The sequence below is a fragment of the Podarcis filfolensis genome (assembly GCF_964270895.1).
Source record: "Podarcis filfolensis genome assembly, chromosome: 4".
Classification (NCBI taxonomy): Eukaryota; Metazoa; Chordata; class Lepidosauria; order Squamata; family Lacertidae; genus Podarcis; species Podarcis filfolensis.
This window is the reverse complement of record NC_139607.1, coordinates 76,603,787-76,621,106: the sequence shown is the minus strand read 5'-3', so window position 1 is coordinate 76,621,106 and position 17,320 is coordinate 76,603,787. Positions and strand designations below refer to the sequence as shown.

The 17,320-nt window shown below is 37.5% G+C and overlaps 1 protein-coding gene across 3 annotated transcripts in view; it reads left to right on the top strand.

The window, feature by feature from the left end:
- The window catches only part of NBEA (neurobeachin), a 361,568-nt gene that overhangs the window by 35,158 nt on the left and 309,090 nt on the right, over positions 1-17,320 (top strand). For all 3 annotated transcript variants that reach the window (XM_083608943.1, XM_083608944.1, XM_083608945.1), the window contains exons 6-10: positions 169-295; positions 2,114-2,233; positions 4,083-4,229; positions 7,489-7,686; positions 9,132-9,265. In XM_083608943.1, coding sequence (XP_083465069.1) covers positions 169-295; positions 2,114-2,233; positions 4,083-4,229; positions 7,489-7,686; positions 9,132-9,265 — 726 coding nt within the window. The remainder of the gene's footprint in view (positions 1-168; positions 296-2,113; positions 2,234-4,082; positions 4,230-7,488; positions 7,687-9,131; positions 9,266-17,320) is intronic.

Here is a 17,320-nt window from a genome sequence, read left to right as displayed (position 1 = left end):
GACCATTTGAAAGACTTTTCTGTGTTTCTGTGGAGTGGAGTGCGTACTTATTATAATGCATGAATGGACAGTTATAACTCTTAACCTTTTATCTAAATTAAGCATGTCGTGGTTTTGCTAGATCAAGGTAATTTTCTCATATTTTTTAAAAACATGCTCTTATTTCAGTTTTCGCACTAGCAAAGGCGTTGGGTATTCTGCTCATTTTGTTGGCAACTGCTTAATAGTCACATCATTGAAGTCAAAAGGCAAAGGTTTTCAACACTGTGTGAAGTATGATTTTCAGCCACGAAAGGTAAGCACAAAATGCTTATATAATGAATGGCAAGGAATAGTCAGATACCCCTGCAATCAGTTTAATTTCATATAATTGTGGTTAAACTCATAAAGGTAATCTCAAGAACAGCTAATTTGTTCTAATTATTAATTTTATTTTGAACTAATCTGGAAATGAGGCACTTCAGCAAATCAGTTGCACAATGTATGTAACAGGTTATCAAAACAGACATTCCACATAATAAAATTTCTATGCATTTATTTTGGTCCTTTTTATAAGAGTTTCCTCTGCTTTCAATGTAAAAAGAAAATGGATTGGAACAGACTATTTTCAATAAAATAAAAAAGCAAAGTCTGTAAATCCTATCTCATTCGGTTTAAGAGAGCTTGCTACAATCACAAATGTAGTGTGAATTGATAGTCACTGGTTACCATTGTTTGCAAGCATAAGGACTTGCCATAACGTCCTTCAACAAATGCTGCTGCTGCTTTAATTTCTGGAAGGCCTTCGTTTCAAGGTGTTTTTCACCTTGACCTTCAGCACAGCTGGGAAGACATTTAACCTTAATTCTAGCTGTTCTACAAATAGGAAAATATAGATACTAGTATTCCTTCCTTCCAACTTGAATGCATAGTAGTGGTCTGGGTGTCTGTTGTATGCCTATATTTGCTGTTCAGTGACATTTCCAGTCTTCAAAAGAATGCAGGTAAAAAGTATTTAAAGGTGACATGTAACAGGATTACCGGCGTTCCATTGCTATTAGGATTATATTCTAATCTACTTGAAAATGCCAAAAATAAATAGAATATAAAGCATATCATGAGGTTTAAATGAAATGCAGTATTTATTTTTCCCCAATAAAAAGATCTAAATTCCAAACAAATTAGCTTCCCTTTACAAACCCAGTAATTCAGCCACCATTCAGTGTACCTCTTATAGAACTGCCTCTTATGGAAGAAAACAGTATGGCAATGCTTAACTTAAAATATAACTTATTGATTACAAAACATGTTCTTAAATAAACTAAGGGCTAAAGAGTTTTTGTGAACATGGAATGTGCATCGCCAGGCCCCACAATATTTGACTGACCTTTATAGCCATATTGTAAATTATGGGTTGTTGGGGTCCAGTCCCTTTTCTTACTGTTTTGACTTAAAATAAAAAAAGATGTGCATGCAAAGTATATGCTTATAAGGCTCCAAGCACAACCAGTATTTATATATATATTGTTATGAGTCCTACTGATTTAAGTAGATTGGGGATTCCTTACTCCGAAGTATTGGGAAATTGGAAGAGAAAATCACCGGTGGTTAGGAGCATATATAAAGTTTATAATGCAAAAATGCATACACATGAGGAAAGTTTTTCATATATAGGTAATTGAGGCCAATTGTTACAGTAGCTAGGGTTCAAGTTTCTCTTTAAACAGACCAATTTAGGTGATTTAGTAGTAATAATCATAAATTAGCAGTCAGGTGGTTCATATAAAAAACAATTTTTAGAACTGCTGAACTTCAAGTTCTGTTTGCCTTTTCTCATGGGGAACCTCTAGCTAAATGTGTAATCTAGAACCTGAAATCTGTGAATTCTCAGTTTAGATTGTGTTTGTAGGTAATTTGTGTTTATATATTTCTTAATTTTTAATTTCTGTGATAACTATAACTATAGCTAAAGATTTCAGTGTAACTGGAAACTTGTTTATTACAGGACAGTTGCAATGCTCTTGTTTTTTTTAAAGAAAACACTAATCTAATGTATTAGAATTAAAAGTGTGATATTTTAAAAATTGCAACATTGTTGATTCATGTTAATGGTGTGTTTTCCATTTCTTTCTAGTGGTACATGATTAGCATTGTACACATCTACAATCGTTGGAGAAACAGTGAAATTCGCTGTTATGTTAATGGTCAGCTTGTATCCTATGGTGACATGGCTTGGCATGTGAACACAAATGATGTATGTTTCTTCCCTTTATACTATACCTGAATATATGCACAATACAATTCATAAATATATTTCTTAACAGGAACTGCTATGAGAGGAATAAGGGACAATGATTGTTCCTCCGTCCAGGGTTCTCTCATTCTTCAAACAACTTACTTCAATTGAGTAAAGCCTTTTGGAGGCTCAGATTTCAATAGAATAGCAACACTGGAGAGAGGAAATTAAATGCTTTGTCTGGCACCATTTTTGCACCTAATTGCTATTTGCCACCCTTGTGTAAATGTACAAGGATCTGCATCTTTTTTCAACAGTGCAAAGGAAAATATTTGATTGTTCCCTTGGTGGAAAATGTCGCAGGGACAGAAGGATTAAATACCCTTTCCCCACAATTATGGGTAGGGGCTGTAGCTGCTGCTGCTGAGATTTAGATGCCCCTCTGTAGAGGTGAAAGACCTGTTAGAATAGACTGCTATCACAGGCTGATGGATCCAATTGGTTTGCAGATAACTCTGGAGACTTTTCCAGCTAGCAAGTCTGGATACTTTGTCAAAACCCTAATCAATCTGTGAAACATGAAAATGACTTGGGAAGTTGGCACAGATGCCCTCTGAACACCTTCTCCGACTGTGCCTTGCCCAAGCCTTAATGTGGCCATACACTGGAGATGCAACGAAACAAGTTGGAAGATAGCTGAAATGCAAATGGAGGAAGACGCCAGACACATACAGTCGAACACAAGTGTGTGTGCACATTGCTAAACTTACTTCGTGGCAGTGAAGAACAGTTACTCTCTGCCACCATTGGAACCTTAGTGTCTTGTCCAGTAAAGCTTATGAGTCCTTTTATTTTCTTGCCCTAAGAAGGTGGTGAAACCCTCACTACCCTACTGTAATTTATTTGCAAGACATTTTGAGGACAATCCTGCTTATTATCCACAGGATCTTAGACTCTGCTATTGTAACAGGTGATGCTGGTTTTCAGAGCACTGTCAGGTCAGGTGTTAATGGACAAGTTCCAGTTGATAAAACTAGAGGACATGGACAAGGTGCTTGAATGGGTGTTGGTGAACACTTGTATTATTGACCTTTGCCGCTCATGGCTGATAATGTCTAGCTGGGACAGGACTGTTGGCTGAGCCCTGAAGGTAATTAATACTTTTCTGAGAGAGGTGCAGTGGTCCTAGACTGTCTGAAAACTATCAGTGAGGCCACTCCTTAAGAAACTCTTCTTGAACTCAGAATACTTGAACAGCTATTGGCTGGTTGAAATTGCCCCCTTCCTATGCAAAGTACTTGAATGGGTGGGCAATGACCAACTCCAGGCACTCTGGAATAAGACTAATTGTCTAGATCCATTTCAGTGAGGGGTCACACCCAGTATTGACACGTGATACCACTTTGGTTTCCATGCATGATGACTGATGTCTGGAGAGGCATAGTGGGATTGTGTTGTTCTTGATCTCTTGGTAGCTTTTTATACCACTGAACATGATATTCTAAGCAGAGGATTCGAATTGGATGCACTGTTTGCAGTGCTTTTGCTCCACTTGGATGGTCATCTCTATAAAGTGGTGCTTGGGAAATGAAGTTTTGCCCCATAGAGCCTCTAATGTGGGGCTCTTTGTTCTTATCCCCCATGCTCATGGAAATGCTGAGTGAGGTTATCTGGAGTCTGGGATATGTTATCAATATGCAGTGAGGATTGATTCATTGTTTGTTGAAAAAATAGTACAATGCATATATGTGGGGAAATGAAAAGCTTTTACATGGCTGATTCTTAAAACATTGTATCATTTTGGCTTTGCCTGTCTTAAACTGCATTTTATTGTTCATTTTTCTAAATATTTACATTTTTAATACAGAGCTATGATAAATGTTTTCTGGGATCATCTGAAACTGCTGATGCAAATAGAGTGTTTTGTGGTCAACTTGGAGCAGTCTATGTATTCACCGAAGCTCTCAACCCAGCACAGATATTTGCAATACATCAGTTAGGACCAGGATATAAGGTAGTAGTTGTCATAATTTCAATTTAGAAAACAACTGCTAAAGTAAATGTACAATGCAATTGTATAGCTGCCTTAATGTTGTTTGAAATCCTTTTAATTCTCTTAAATTATAACTATGGCTTTATGTAAATGTGTGTGTGTGTGTGCACATTGATATCCAACCAATGCACCAAGCTAAATCAAATAGATATAAAGCAGAGCAGCAGAATATTGATAAAAAATATTGGGAGGTTAAGTGAAATTATATATACATCTGTATTGGTTTATTATGGTTCTAATCCTGCGTCTCCATTTGCCTGCTCAGGCTGGGTAAAAAAATCATGAATGAACAAAACAATTATAAGCACATCAATACCCACAAACACAAGAATCAGCAAATGGACATTAGCACTAATAATGTAGTAATTGGCTATTCTGAAATGGGTAAGATTACTAATGGCTTTAGGTAACATTGTATCAGGCTTTTAATGTATCTTGAATACTTTTACCAAATGTTTTGTCTTTGGCTGTCAAATGATTGCAAAAAATAATAACTGCAGCGTGTGATACTAACAAAGTTGGTAGTTGACTGCAGGAGAGAAATATTTTGTATATTGCACTGTCAATTGACCAGAAAATGAAGTTCTGAATCAGCATACGTCTTACTGTAATAACTTTTGATCTTCAAAGTCTCGAATCCCTTGAATAGTTCAACTTGTTTTACACACCCAGATGAGCTTTGGATTTGTTCTTTTCTAGCAATCCTCCTTGCTTCCTGGCAAACTGTTTTGGAACCTGAAAGGGGTTTCAAAAATAGTTTGTCAAATGGCATGGAGTGTTAGCTATTCAAAGATTAAAAAGTAATAAATCACACTGGGCACCTGCAAGGCATTGGTCAGCTTAAAATAATCTCTAGATCCCAGCCAAATACATATATATTTAAAGTATAGCGCCTCCAGCTCTTTCAGAACTTTGCACAGTTTTTAGCAAATAGAGCTTGCTGTGTGTTCCATTTTGCTTAAATAGAAAATAAATGTATCAATCAAAAGATACTGGCAGAATCTTCAATTTAGGATGGTATTAAATTCCCTAAGTATAAAAAAACCAAGTTCATGTATTTTAATGTAACATTCTAATACTTTATGTGTATGGTTGTTGTTTTTCTTTTAAGTGTGTGCTATATTTCTTGGGCTAAGCAATCCAGTTATGCTGTGGAGGCGTGTGAAATATATAATTGACATCATAGCCTAAAGACGAGGGGTGGGAAACCCGAGTCCTCCGAAAGTTGTTGGCCCCCAGTTCCTATCAGCCCCAGCCAGCATGGCTAATGGTGAGGTTTTATGGAAGTTGTACTCCAGCAACTTCTGTGGGCCACAGTTCCCTATCCCTGATTATACACATTCAGTCCAGAAGGAGAGAAGGAAATTCCAGAGAACCTCTGCATACATGTTCCTTGGAGTATTATGCATCTGCAAACATTTTATTACAGTACTTGTGCAATTCTTCTAAATTAGAATGGGCTTAATAACAATTACATTTAAAACAACAACAATGAGTAAACTGCAAAGTTAAATCGTGCATTTAAATGGGTTCTTTCAGTACTGTGGTTAAATATTGTTTAAGGAGGAAACAAGTTCAGGAAGCAATTAATTCAGTGGCTGGTGATGTGATTCTGAGAGCCAGAAGCTGTGTCTGTTTGGCTTTCCTTTTTTAAAACAACAAGTAAGATATTAACAAAAATTAAAGGCAAAATTCTGAAATCAGCTGCCCATGTTCCTGGGAGTAAGCCGGTGGAATTTACATTGGAGTGGACAAGTTTAGAATTGACTTGGGGTGTGCAGGTGGAGGAGAGGAGAGGCACAGGTTGAAATCCTTGTGTTGACTGGATGGTTACTTAACACTGTATTGAATAAAAGCCTAGCTTTAAAAAAACCAAACCAAGTCCACCAGTAAATTTAAAATATTTTGACTGTGCTACAAAGAGAATAATTTAGTTCTTTATAAAGGAAAATTACAAACTTGGTGGATTAGGAAAATGCTGTGGACATAGTGTATCTTGATTTCAGTAAGGCTTTTTCTATCTCGTGATATTCTCATGAGAAAGCTGGTAAAATGTGAGTTGAACGAGGTAACTTTTAAGTGGATTTGTAGCTGGTTGATTGACCCAAAGAGTTCTCATTAATGGTTCCTCGTAATTGTGGAAAAAAGTGGCAAGTGGGGTGCCGCAGGGTTCTGTCCTGGGCCTGTTATTGTTCAATGTCCTTATAAATGACTTGGATGAAGGAATTGAGGGAATGCCCATCAAATTTGCAGATGACACCAAACTGGGATGGGTAGCTAATGCTGCAGAAGACAGAATCAGAATTCAAAATGACCTTAACAGTTTGGAGAACCGGATGCACAAATAAAGGATGGGGAACACCTAGCTTACTAGCAGTACATGTGAAAAGGATCTAGAGGTCTTGGTGGACCACAAGCTTAACATGAGTCAACAGTGTGATGCAGCAGCAAAAAAAAAAAGCTAATGCTATTCTAGGCTGTATCAACAGAAGTATAGTGTCCAGAGCAAGGGAAGTAATAGTATCACTCTGATCTGCCTTAGTAAGACCACACTTGGATTACTGTGTCCAATTCTGGCCACCACAATTTAAGAAGGTTGTTGACAAGCTGGAACGGTGTAGAGGAGGGCAGCCAAGATCATCAAGGGTCTGGAAACTAAGACTTAAGAGGAGCGCTTGAAGGAGCTGAGTATGTTTAGCCTGGAAAAGAGGAGACTGAAAGGAGATATGATAGTCATATTCAAATATCTCAAGGGCTGTCACATGGAGGAGGAAGCATGCTTGTTTTCTCCTGCTCTGGAGAGTAGGACTCAAATCAAAGGCTTCAAGTTGGAATAAAGGAGATTCTGACTGAACTTTTGGAAATAACTTTCTGACAGTAAGAGCTGTTCAGCAGTGGAACAGATTCCCGCTAGAGGTGGTGGAATCTCCTTCCTTGAAGGTTTTCAAACAGAGGTTGGATGCCCTTCTGTCATGGATGCTTTAGCTGAGATTCCTGCATTGCAGGGGGTTGGACTAGATGATCCTCAGGGTCCCTTCCAACTCTAAGATTCTATTATTCTATGTAATAAATATTGAACTGGAACACGTATGATTTATTCTGATTTAGTGATTGAAACATGATGATTGAGAATATCATTACTGCTTTTTCTCCCACATTATGTAAGAACTGTAATTATGACAATAATTTTCTATTTTAAAATTAATCCTTTCATCCCCAGAGTACTTTCAAATTTAAATCTGAGAGTGATATCCATCTTGCTGAGCACCACAAGCAGGTTCTATATGATGGGAAACTTGCAAGCAGTATTGCCTTCACTTACAACGCTAAGGCTACTGATGCTCAGTTATGCCTTGAATCCTCACCAAAGGAAAATCCTTCCATTTTTGTACACTCCCCACATGCTCTTATGCTTCAGGTTTGTGTAAATCGATTGTTTCCATGTTTAATTAATACCCCATTAAGTGGTAAAGACTGCCAAGTTTTAAGTGAACATTTTCTGTGAACTGTTTGTACAGTTTGGTTTCTCTTTCGGTTTAACCCTCATAACCTCTGAATAGATTGTCCTAGATTTTGCAGTCATATCCTGAACACAGTATGGTAGAGGCAAGGGGGCCATATTTCAGTGGCAGAGCATGACTGAAATAATATTTTAAATAAAAAGTGTCAGCTCTGCATATATGTTTCAGTATAAAGCTTTTGCTGTTATATTCTAGTGAAGTAACGCACAATGTGATACTTCATCGGTGTGAAACCATGTAGTCTTGCATTACCGTATTTACTCGAGTCTAATGCGCCATCAAATCTAATGTAAACCTCAATTTTCAGAACCTTGAAACCAAAAAAAGTATTTACTGGTGAATGTAAATGTGCCATCAAATCTAATGCACACCTTAATTTTCACAACGTCATTTGGCCAAAAAAAGGTGAGCATTGGATTCAAGTAAATACAGTATATAACCATACAAAGCCATGTATCTCAAATACTTTAGTGACCATGTGTTAGGTTCTCAAATAGTAAGGATCAGATCACCACCAACCTCCTTTGTGTCATTTCAAGTTTGTATGAAGAGGTATGAGGTATATAACTTTTATAAAATAAAGAAATAAAATTTTATGAAATAAAAGGCTTTCAGTGTAGCCTTCATGTAGTGCTGATCCTGGTTTCTATTAAGCATTTGCTGTTAGAAAATTTCTTGTTTTTAAATTAGTAAATATTACTATGATTGGATTACATACGTTTTATTAAATCTGAATAATTATTCATTGAATATATTTTTGCTATTAACTAATGTTCATAAAATGATAATCTTAATTATGTATTTTGAATGAAAAAAGTGTGTGTGTGTCAAAGGACACAGCAAACATTATGATTAAATCTGTCCCCTTTAAATACAGTCATACCTTGGGTTGCGAATGCTGCAGGTTGCACGTTTTCGGGTTGCAGACCGCACCGAACCCGGAAGTACCTGAACAGGTTACTTTGGTGCTCGTGTATGCGCAGAAGCACAAAATGACATCACGCACATGCGCTGAATCACGTCACGTGCGTGCGCAGATGCAGTGCTGCGGGTTGTGAATGCTGCGGGTTGCGAACGTGCCTCCCGCATGGATCACGTTTGCAACCCGAGGTACGACTGTAAATTGAACAGAAGTTTCTTCTAGGCAACCTCTTTACTGAGTATTCATCCTGATTTGTTTGTGGATAGGTTAGATACCAATCATACAAATGTTATTTGTGGGGAGGAGGTAATGTGTGAATCAACATATTATCATATATAAAAATAGTGGTATTAGTGCTATAGTGACATGAAGATTACTTTCAAATGTAACTGAGTTTTCTTTCCTTTTTTTTAAATGTAGGATGTGAAAGCAATTGTGACGCATTCGATCCACAGTGCAATTCATTCAATAGGAGGAATCCAAGTGCTTTTCCCTCTCTTTGCTCAGTTAGACAATCGGCAGTTACATGATAGTCAAGTGGAAACAACAGTCTGGTAAGTTTAATTTGTTATCAGCAAAGCCTATAGTCTCAGACTGAGGTAATTTTTGTATTATATCTAATGAATGTGCTGGAGTCTCTTTTCCCACTCTACTATGTTTCTTCCAACTCCGTTTCCCCATATAATTTATACTGTGATCTGTGAGGAGCAGTTTGTCACCATAACATCTAAGGAAAGGGTTGGGGTGAGGGGAAGAGCGTGAAGTTTAAAGAAATTTTTATCAACCTATATGTATATGGGCTATACTTTTTAAAATCTGCATAAATCCTTCTGATATCTCCAGAATTGTGAATAATTTAATCTTTAGACATTGTCTATTTTGCTCGGTAAATGCCAACATCTGTCACTAAATGGTAGATAGAAGATTTGTTCTTGCCAGGGCATAGTGTGGTTTTTAAGAACTACTGGTGAATGCAAAAATGGAGTACTTGTTTTGTGCATTTGTCATACTGACGGCTAAATATTTCCTTAAGAATTGTGAATAAAATTTGTTGATCTCACTAAGTAGCACTCAGCTGACTTGTTAATTAGTGTTTAATGTAGTAACACCAACATTTGCTAAGTTTGATATTTTACCACAGCATTAACACTAGCAAGTGTATTGCTCAGTATTCCTCAGAATAGTTAAATAGAATTCTAGCTGAGCCTTGGTGTGTATAAAGATTCTCAAAGTCAAACAAATGGGTATTGATAGTAGTAGAATTGTCTCCCTTTGTAGTATTTTGGATTATAAAAATGGTGTCCATCATTTTTAAAAGACAAAGGATGTTTAGCCTTTAGCTGCTAGCGAGGTTTGCTAAATGTTCCATTTCTGTTGTCTAGTTTGAACTTGCAGGAAGTAAATACTCACATGCACTCGGATGATGATAAAGAAGTACAAAAGGATAGAGGAAAATGCCGCTCTAGTCCAGTAGTTCACTTGAGCATCTACTACCAATCATCTTTCCCAGAAAATGAAAGAGCGGAGATCTGGTTTAAAGTCTGAAGCCTCCAGCTCTTTCTTCCATTTCATTATAGCTTTGATTTATTGGGAAGAAGAGATTCTAGTTGATTCTGTTTTGCCTCCCATTAGTTGAACATGGATCAGCTTGAAGGAAGGTGGCTGCTAAGCCATCCACTTCCATGCCTGACAGATCATTACAGCTGTTCCTTTCATCTCTTCATATTTATTGACCTTGGAGAGAGAGAACCAATACTGGGAAATCTCTTGAGTCTCTCCATTCAGTTACCAAGTACCTAATGCTGATACTTTCACAGAATGAGTGTGTTAGCCACCTTCAAAGTTGGTATCTCTCTTCCCTCAAGGCTGAAGAGGACAGTGTGAAAAGAGAAGGTGTCTTATTCAGTCTGCTGCTACTGCTTCAGTGAGTTGAGTAAAAGCACTACCAAGGTGTGAAGCAAAAAGCATAGAAACCTAAACCTTTAGGCGAAAAAACTAAATATATGGAGCAATTGAGTCTGCTTTCCTTTCTTCAGGGTTATTGGCTTTAAAAAGTTTGCTTTACAATAATCAGACATTTGAAAGTATTCACAAAATGTATGGATCTTTTTGAGATCAACTTAACCTTGTGTTACCTGCACTCAGGGCACCAACGTTTTTGACTGTAAATCTACTGAAGAGAAGATTTTGTACCTGTTTTGGGTGTGAGTCAGCCTAAGTTAAATATCAACTTAATTCTGTCCCATTGATTTAGTGAGATTTACCAGGAGTCTACACATTTGGGCTGGTCATCTAAAGCCATGTCCATTATGATGCATGTCTGAAACATAGTGCAATCTCATTGTGTGAGAACTGGGTAGGATGATATTCTGAGCAGCACAAAAACAAGCCCTGTCTCCAGCTGGGAGGTAGAGGAAGTGCACTGAGGGCTTTAACTCTGTATTTCTTTGGGTGTTTGTACTGTGGATACAAACTGACATGCATCCAGTTCTGAGCTGGAGCAGGAAGGAAGAAACATACTTTGCCTCTGCAGTTATTGGGTGCTCAAAGCTCCAGGGTTGAGAGAGAAGCTGGGACACATCAATCAAATTTATTAGGCAACCAAGTGCAGGTTATAGCCAAAGGTGGGTGGAACCACCCAAGCAGTACAGTACAAATGCATATATTCACAGAAATAAAAGTTCTTAAAAGGAACAGTTGTTGTCACATGCTTTCCTGTGTTGGGATGATTTTATAGCACCCTGGGGCAAATTACGCTCTCCAGAAGGGATGGGGGTAAATGGATGATATGGATACCTGTTTGAGAGATTTCTACACCAAATACATTCCTTTAATTAGGAGTGCTTTTGAAATGCTACAATATTTTCTCCCTAACAAAAGTGCTTTTAGGAGATTGTGTGCTATAACCATAGAACTGAAGAAACAGATTATCCTTTGAAATAGTAAAAGAAGTTAGAGATGTGAATTTTTCCTTCCAAAATTATTGAAAATATATGAATAAGAGAAGTGGGAGACAGAATGGTGCAGAACTGCTAAGGAAACTAATAGACTAGAGTATTTATATTATAAATAGTACAATCCTCTGCACATTTATTCAAAAGTTCTACCATGTTCAGTGGGGTGTACTCATTAGTAAGTATGAAAACATTCAGACTCTTATATGGACAAGATCTTTAGCAACTGCAAAAAATTAGTTCAGTGGACCCTGACTATCTCATGGTGTGCTATCTCATGATCCTGCATCCCCTATTTTTATCAATCTCTTTATGGTTCTCTGAATTCTTGATTGTGCTCACTCTTTCCCATTTGAGGCATTTCTTGATAACTTTGGCAGATCTGTTAACACAGTTGAAATCTTCTTCCCTGTAATTTCCATCCATAGGTTCTGGAACAAGAGAGAACAACTCTGTTCCATCTTTTGTGTGACAGCTCTTCAGATATTTGAAGACTTCTGTACCTTTAATATTCTGCTGTCCTGGTGAAACATGCCTAACTCCTTAAACCATTGGTTTCTAGACCTCTCACTGTTGGTGTAATTTAGAAAAATGGGTGAAATTGCACTAAGTGCTCTGGCCATGTCTTGAGGAGCCCATCTCTTACGTCTGGCTTCTGTTTAAAGAAAGCGGCACTTGGTGGTTAGAAATAGTCCAAAGCTCATTTTTATTTTCACAGCCTTTCTTAGCATGATTACTTTACTTAGATTCCAAATCACTGAGGTGTTTTTAATTGTGATTAGGACACTGTGCTCCTGTCAATGCAGCCTTAGTTTGCATTCATTTTTAAGCACCCGCTTCATATTACTGACTTGTGACAATTATGATCAACTAGGACACCTAGATACTTCCACATTCACTGATGCCAAACTTGATCTACGCCATTACATTTTACCTTTACCTCCCCATCATACATTTGTGCCTTTGATTCTTGATATCTAAATGCAGGACTTTACATTTTTCTTTGTTGAATTTCACCTTATGTGTCCACCTTACATGTCCATACCCTCTTGATTCTTTCTTTTATGGTGTTTGTATCATTTGTAGCTTTGTATCATTTGCAGATTTGATAAGGATCCCATTGGCTTCTTTGTAGAAATAATTTTTAAAGATGTTGAACAGCACAGGGCCTAAGGCAGATTCTTGTGGCACTCCACTTGATATTTCCATCTAGGATGATGCTGAACTGTTAATACACAGTTGTTGTGTACAGCTGTTCAACTAGTTGACTGTTCACCTAGCAGTAGTAGTATCTCGCTTGCGTTTACCAGCTTGTCAGCAAGGGACATAGGAACGTTTGTCAAATTCTTTGCTGATACAGTGATATACTATGTCTGCGGTGTTCCCATGATCTAGAAATTCTATTTTTAAAATATATGGTTGGTTTGATGTCATGTGAAAATTCCATTTAAATTCAAATTATTTTTGAAGCTATTCATAGACCAATTGCTCAATAATTTGGAGTGAATAGAAAAACATTAGATTTTGATAAAGGTAGTATCTCAAGGTTTTAGGTTGATACTGATTTTCTAGGTTCATTTCAGTCTGTTTGGTGGCCGGGTTTTAAATATGCTAGATTTGAAATATTTACGCTTTGAATGGCACTATTTTCCTATTGGTTCTAAGGGATGCGGGTGGCACTGTGGTCTAAACCACTGAGCCTCTTGGGCTTGCCGATCAGAAGGTCAGTGGTTCGAGTCCCCACGACGGGGTGAGCTCCCGTTGCTCTGTCCCAGCTCCTGCCAACTTAGCAGTAAGAAAGTACACGAATGCAAGTAGCTAAATAGGTACCACTGTGGCAGGAAGGTAAATGACGTTTCTGTGCATTTGGTTTCTGTCACAGTGTTCCGTTGCGCCAGAAGTGGTTTAGTCATGCTGGCCACATGACCCGGAAAGCTGCCTGTGGACAAATGCCAGCTCCCTCGGCCTGAAGCGAGATGAGTGCCGCAACCCCATAGTCAACTTTGACTAGACTTAACCATCCAGGGGTCCTTTACCTTTTTACTTTTACCTATTGATTCTTCTGAATCTATCAGTGGTTTTTGATTCAATCACTAGTAGTATCATTCTCCACTGTGTGTCTGGGATTTTGGGGGCACTGTTATGGTGGCCTAAACATACTTCAAATATAGGTTCCAAAAACTGCTGCTTGACACCAAGATCTCTGGCTTTATGGCATGACACAGAGTTTCATTGGGAGATAGATATTTTTAAAATATCTGCATGAAACTTCTCAAGTAGATTATCTGGACATTTGGAGTCTGATGTGATCAGTATGCTGATATTACCCAACTGTTTCTCTCCTTTCCATCTCAGACTAGAGAAGCCATGAAAGTTATGAACTGGTGTTTGGAATCGTTGTTATACTGACCACTTCCTATCACATAAGCCTGTGTACTCTCATTGATCATTTAGAGATCATCTGCCGTTTCGTTGGCAGCTGCAAATGATAGGGGCCTCTCATTTGCTGCTTTTAGTCTTTAGAATTATTTGTTCAAGGAGATCCACTAGGCCACTGGCCTAGGGGTTTCTAATTGTTTGATTAATCTCAGAGCTAGAAGGGTTAGGCAGCATTTGCTGTTTATAGGAGAGGATTAGCAAATTAGCTGATGAATAGGTCGTTTTCCAAGTACAGGTAAACAGTCATAACTAAAATAACCTAGCCTTCAAATATGTATCAGTTCAGAGAAGGCAGCTAAGGGGTGGGGTGGGACTTGGAACATTTTAAAATTCAAATTCTGAGAGGAATGGTGGGGGTCATTAAATTTCTTTTCCAAATGATCCACTTTTTTTTTATATATAAAATATTTATTAAGGTTTTACAAAAAACAGAGGTTTACAGAATAAAAAGAAAGCATAAAAAAGGAAGAGATAAGAAAAAATACAAAAAATACAAAAATACATAGAAAAGAAAAAAGAAAAAAATACAAGATACAAAAAGCAAATTAAAAAATTAAAACAAATCCATTTTTTTGATATCTTTAAGCTCATTTGCTTGTTTCCTTGACCTCCTCACACCTCCCCTTTTTGTATTCCCATTTAGATAATCAAATCAGCAAATCCTTACCCTCTTTCATTTATCTTAACTCTATATCTTAACATATTATAGCTATATATTTTCATCCATTATCAATCCATTTTTGCATATTCTTATTAACCTTGTTGCTAATGCCACTTAATTTCAATCCAGCATCATTTTAACATTCATTAATTTTACAATATTTCTGCAAATAGTCTTTAAATTTCTTCCAATCTTCTCCCACCAACTCTTCTCCCTGGTCTCGGATTCTGCCAGTCATTTCCGCCAATTCTACATAGTCCATCACCTTCATCTGCCACTCTTCCAGGGTGGGTAAATCTTGTGTCTTCCAATACTTTGCAATAAGTATTCTTGCTGCTGTTGTTGCATACATAAAGAAAGTTCTATCCTTGTTTGGCACCAATTGGCCGACTATGCCCAGGAGAAAGGCCTCTGGTTTCTTCAGGAAGGTATATTTAAATACCTTTTTCATTTCATTATAGATCATCTCCTAGAAAGCCTTAATCTTTGGGCACGTCCACCAAAGGTGAAAGAATGTACCTTCATTTTCTTTACATTTCCAACATTTATTATCGGGCAGATGATATATTTTTGCAAGCTTGACTGGTGTCATGTACCACCTGTATATCATTTTCATAATATTCTCTCTTAAGGCATTACATGCCGTAAATTTCATACCAGTGGTCCACAACTGTTCCCAGTCAGCAAACATAATGTTATGTCCAACATCTTGTGCCCATTTAATCATAGCAGATTTAACCGTTTCATCCTGCGTATTCCATTTTAACAGCAAGTTATACATTCTTGAAAGTATCTTAGTTTTGGGATCTAACAGTTCTGTTTCCAGTTTTGATTTTTCCACCTGGAAGCCAATTTTTTTGTCCAAATTATAAGCTTCTCTTATTTGATAATAATGAAGCCAGTCTCGCACTTTATCTTTCAATTTCTCAAAACTCTGCAATTTCAATTTGTCTCCTTCTTGCTCGAAAATTTCCCAATATTTCGGCCACTTGGCCTCCATATTGAGCTTTTTCTGAGCCTTTGCTTCCATCGGTAACGTCAATACTAAGTCATCTGCGAAAGCTTTCAGTTTGTATTGTTTGGCTCCGACCTGTCAAATGATCCACTTTTGATTAATAATAGATGACCAGTGTTGGAATCTTTACTAGGCAACTACAGTGTTTTGACATTTGCTATTTATGTATGAGTCTGAGATATCAAATATACCAAATACCAACATAGTATTAATTTATTTGGAATGTTGCTGTAGTTTTTCAGGTCTTGAATAATTGTTATTTTACTTCTCTGAGTGTTGGAGGGACGATGTTTTACTAATTTATATACCACTTAATGCCAGAAAAGAGTTCCAGCTAAGGTTATAATCCTAATCCCATTTACTTCAGAGTAAGGCCATCATATTAAATAAGGTTCACTTCTGAGTGCATTGCATTGTTAGTCATGCTGAAATCAGTCATGCTGATTTCAATGGGTTTATACTGACTATGAGTAATGTTGTATATCACCCCAAATTTGTAGGGAAATAATAAGAACAAAAGATGCCCTCAATGTATTATTATGATGGTCAAGTTGCAAGGAGCACCACATTGCAAAAGCAGATAGATGCCAGTTTGTGCTGCATTGGAACTCAATGTTTATCACTAATGTTTTGTAATGGAATCATTGCTGTATACTAGAATCATAACTATCAGTCTATTGGTCTTAACAAAGTGCATCAGAAGAACTGCTGATTAAAATCCAGAATTTCTTCAACTAGATATTTTATTCATACTATTTGGCGTATTTTCCAATATGTTGTTTACATGTAGTATAGATTGCGATCAGATTTAAAAATCATTTTCTTACTATAGAGTTGGATTTATGTAACAGAAATGTAAAGTCAAAGGTTGTCTCCCTAAACTATTATTATTTTGTTGTCCTAATTAACTAGGAGTCTATTACAATCAGGGACAGCTCCATAGGTAGAACATGGCAGTAGATTTAGGACTTCATTAAAGTGTAAGTAGTTAGTTAGTTGTTATGGTTACTGTGACATTTGGAAATTCTGCCTTAGGTACCAAAAGATCCTTGTTAAGCCCTGGGCAGAACTGTTCCTAGTTCTGAATTTTTGTTTTTGTAATGAGCTAGCAAATTAGTAAGGACCACTTTATGCTGCTTTTTTAAAAAACAATGTAACATTGGTGAGTGCTGTAAGAATTCATCTTGAACTGTGTCCAAATTGTTATTTTCCCCAATAACTGTTCCTGCCAAAGAAGGTTAAATATACTTTTTGTTGACAACTAAACAGTATAATTTGTAACAACATTTGTTGTGAGTCGAGGACTCTTCCAGGAAGCAGAATGAGGCGCGGAGGCTGCCATGGCTGCTTGAATGTGGCTAAACCCCGCCCCCAGGCCAAGCCTATTGGCTGGCCCGCTGCAGGGCGGGGTGGCAGCCGGGGAGATGATGCAGGGGGCCAAACATGCCCCCCTGCCAACGCGGGAATGGTTCCCACTCACAACGCCTCCCCTCTGGGAAGAGGACAGGCTTTCTCACCCAAGGAAAAGTGTGAACATACT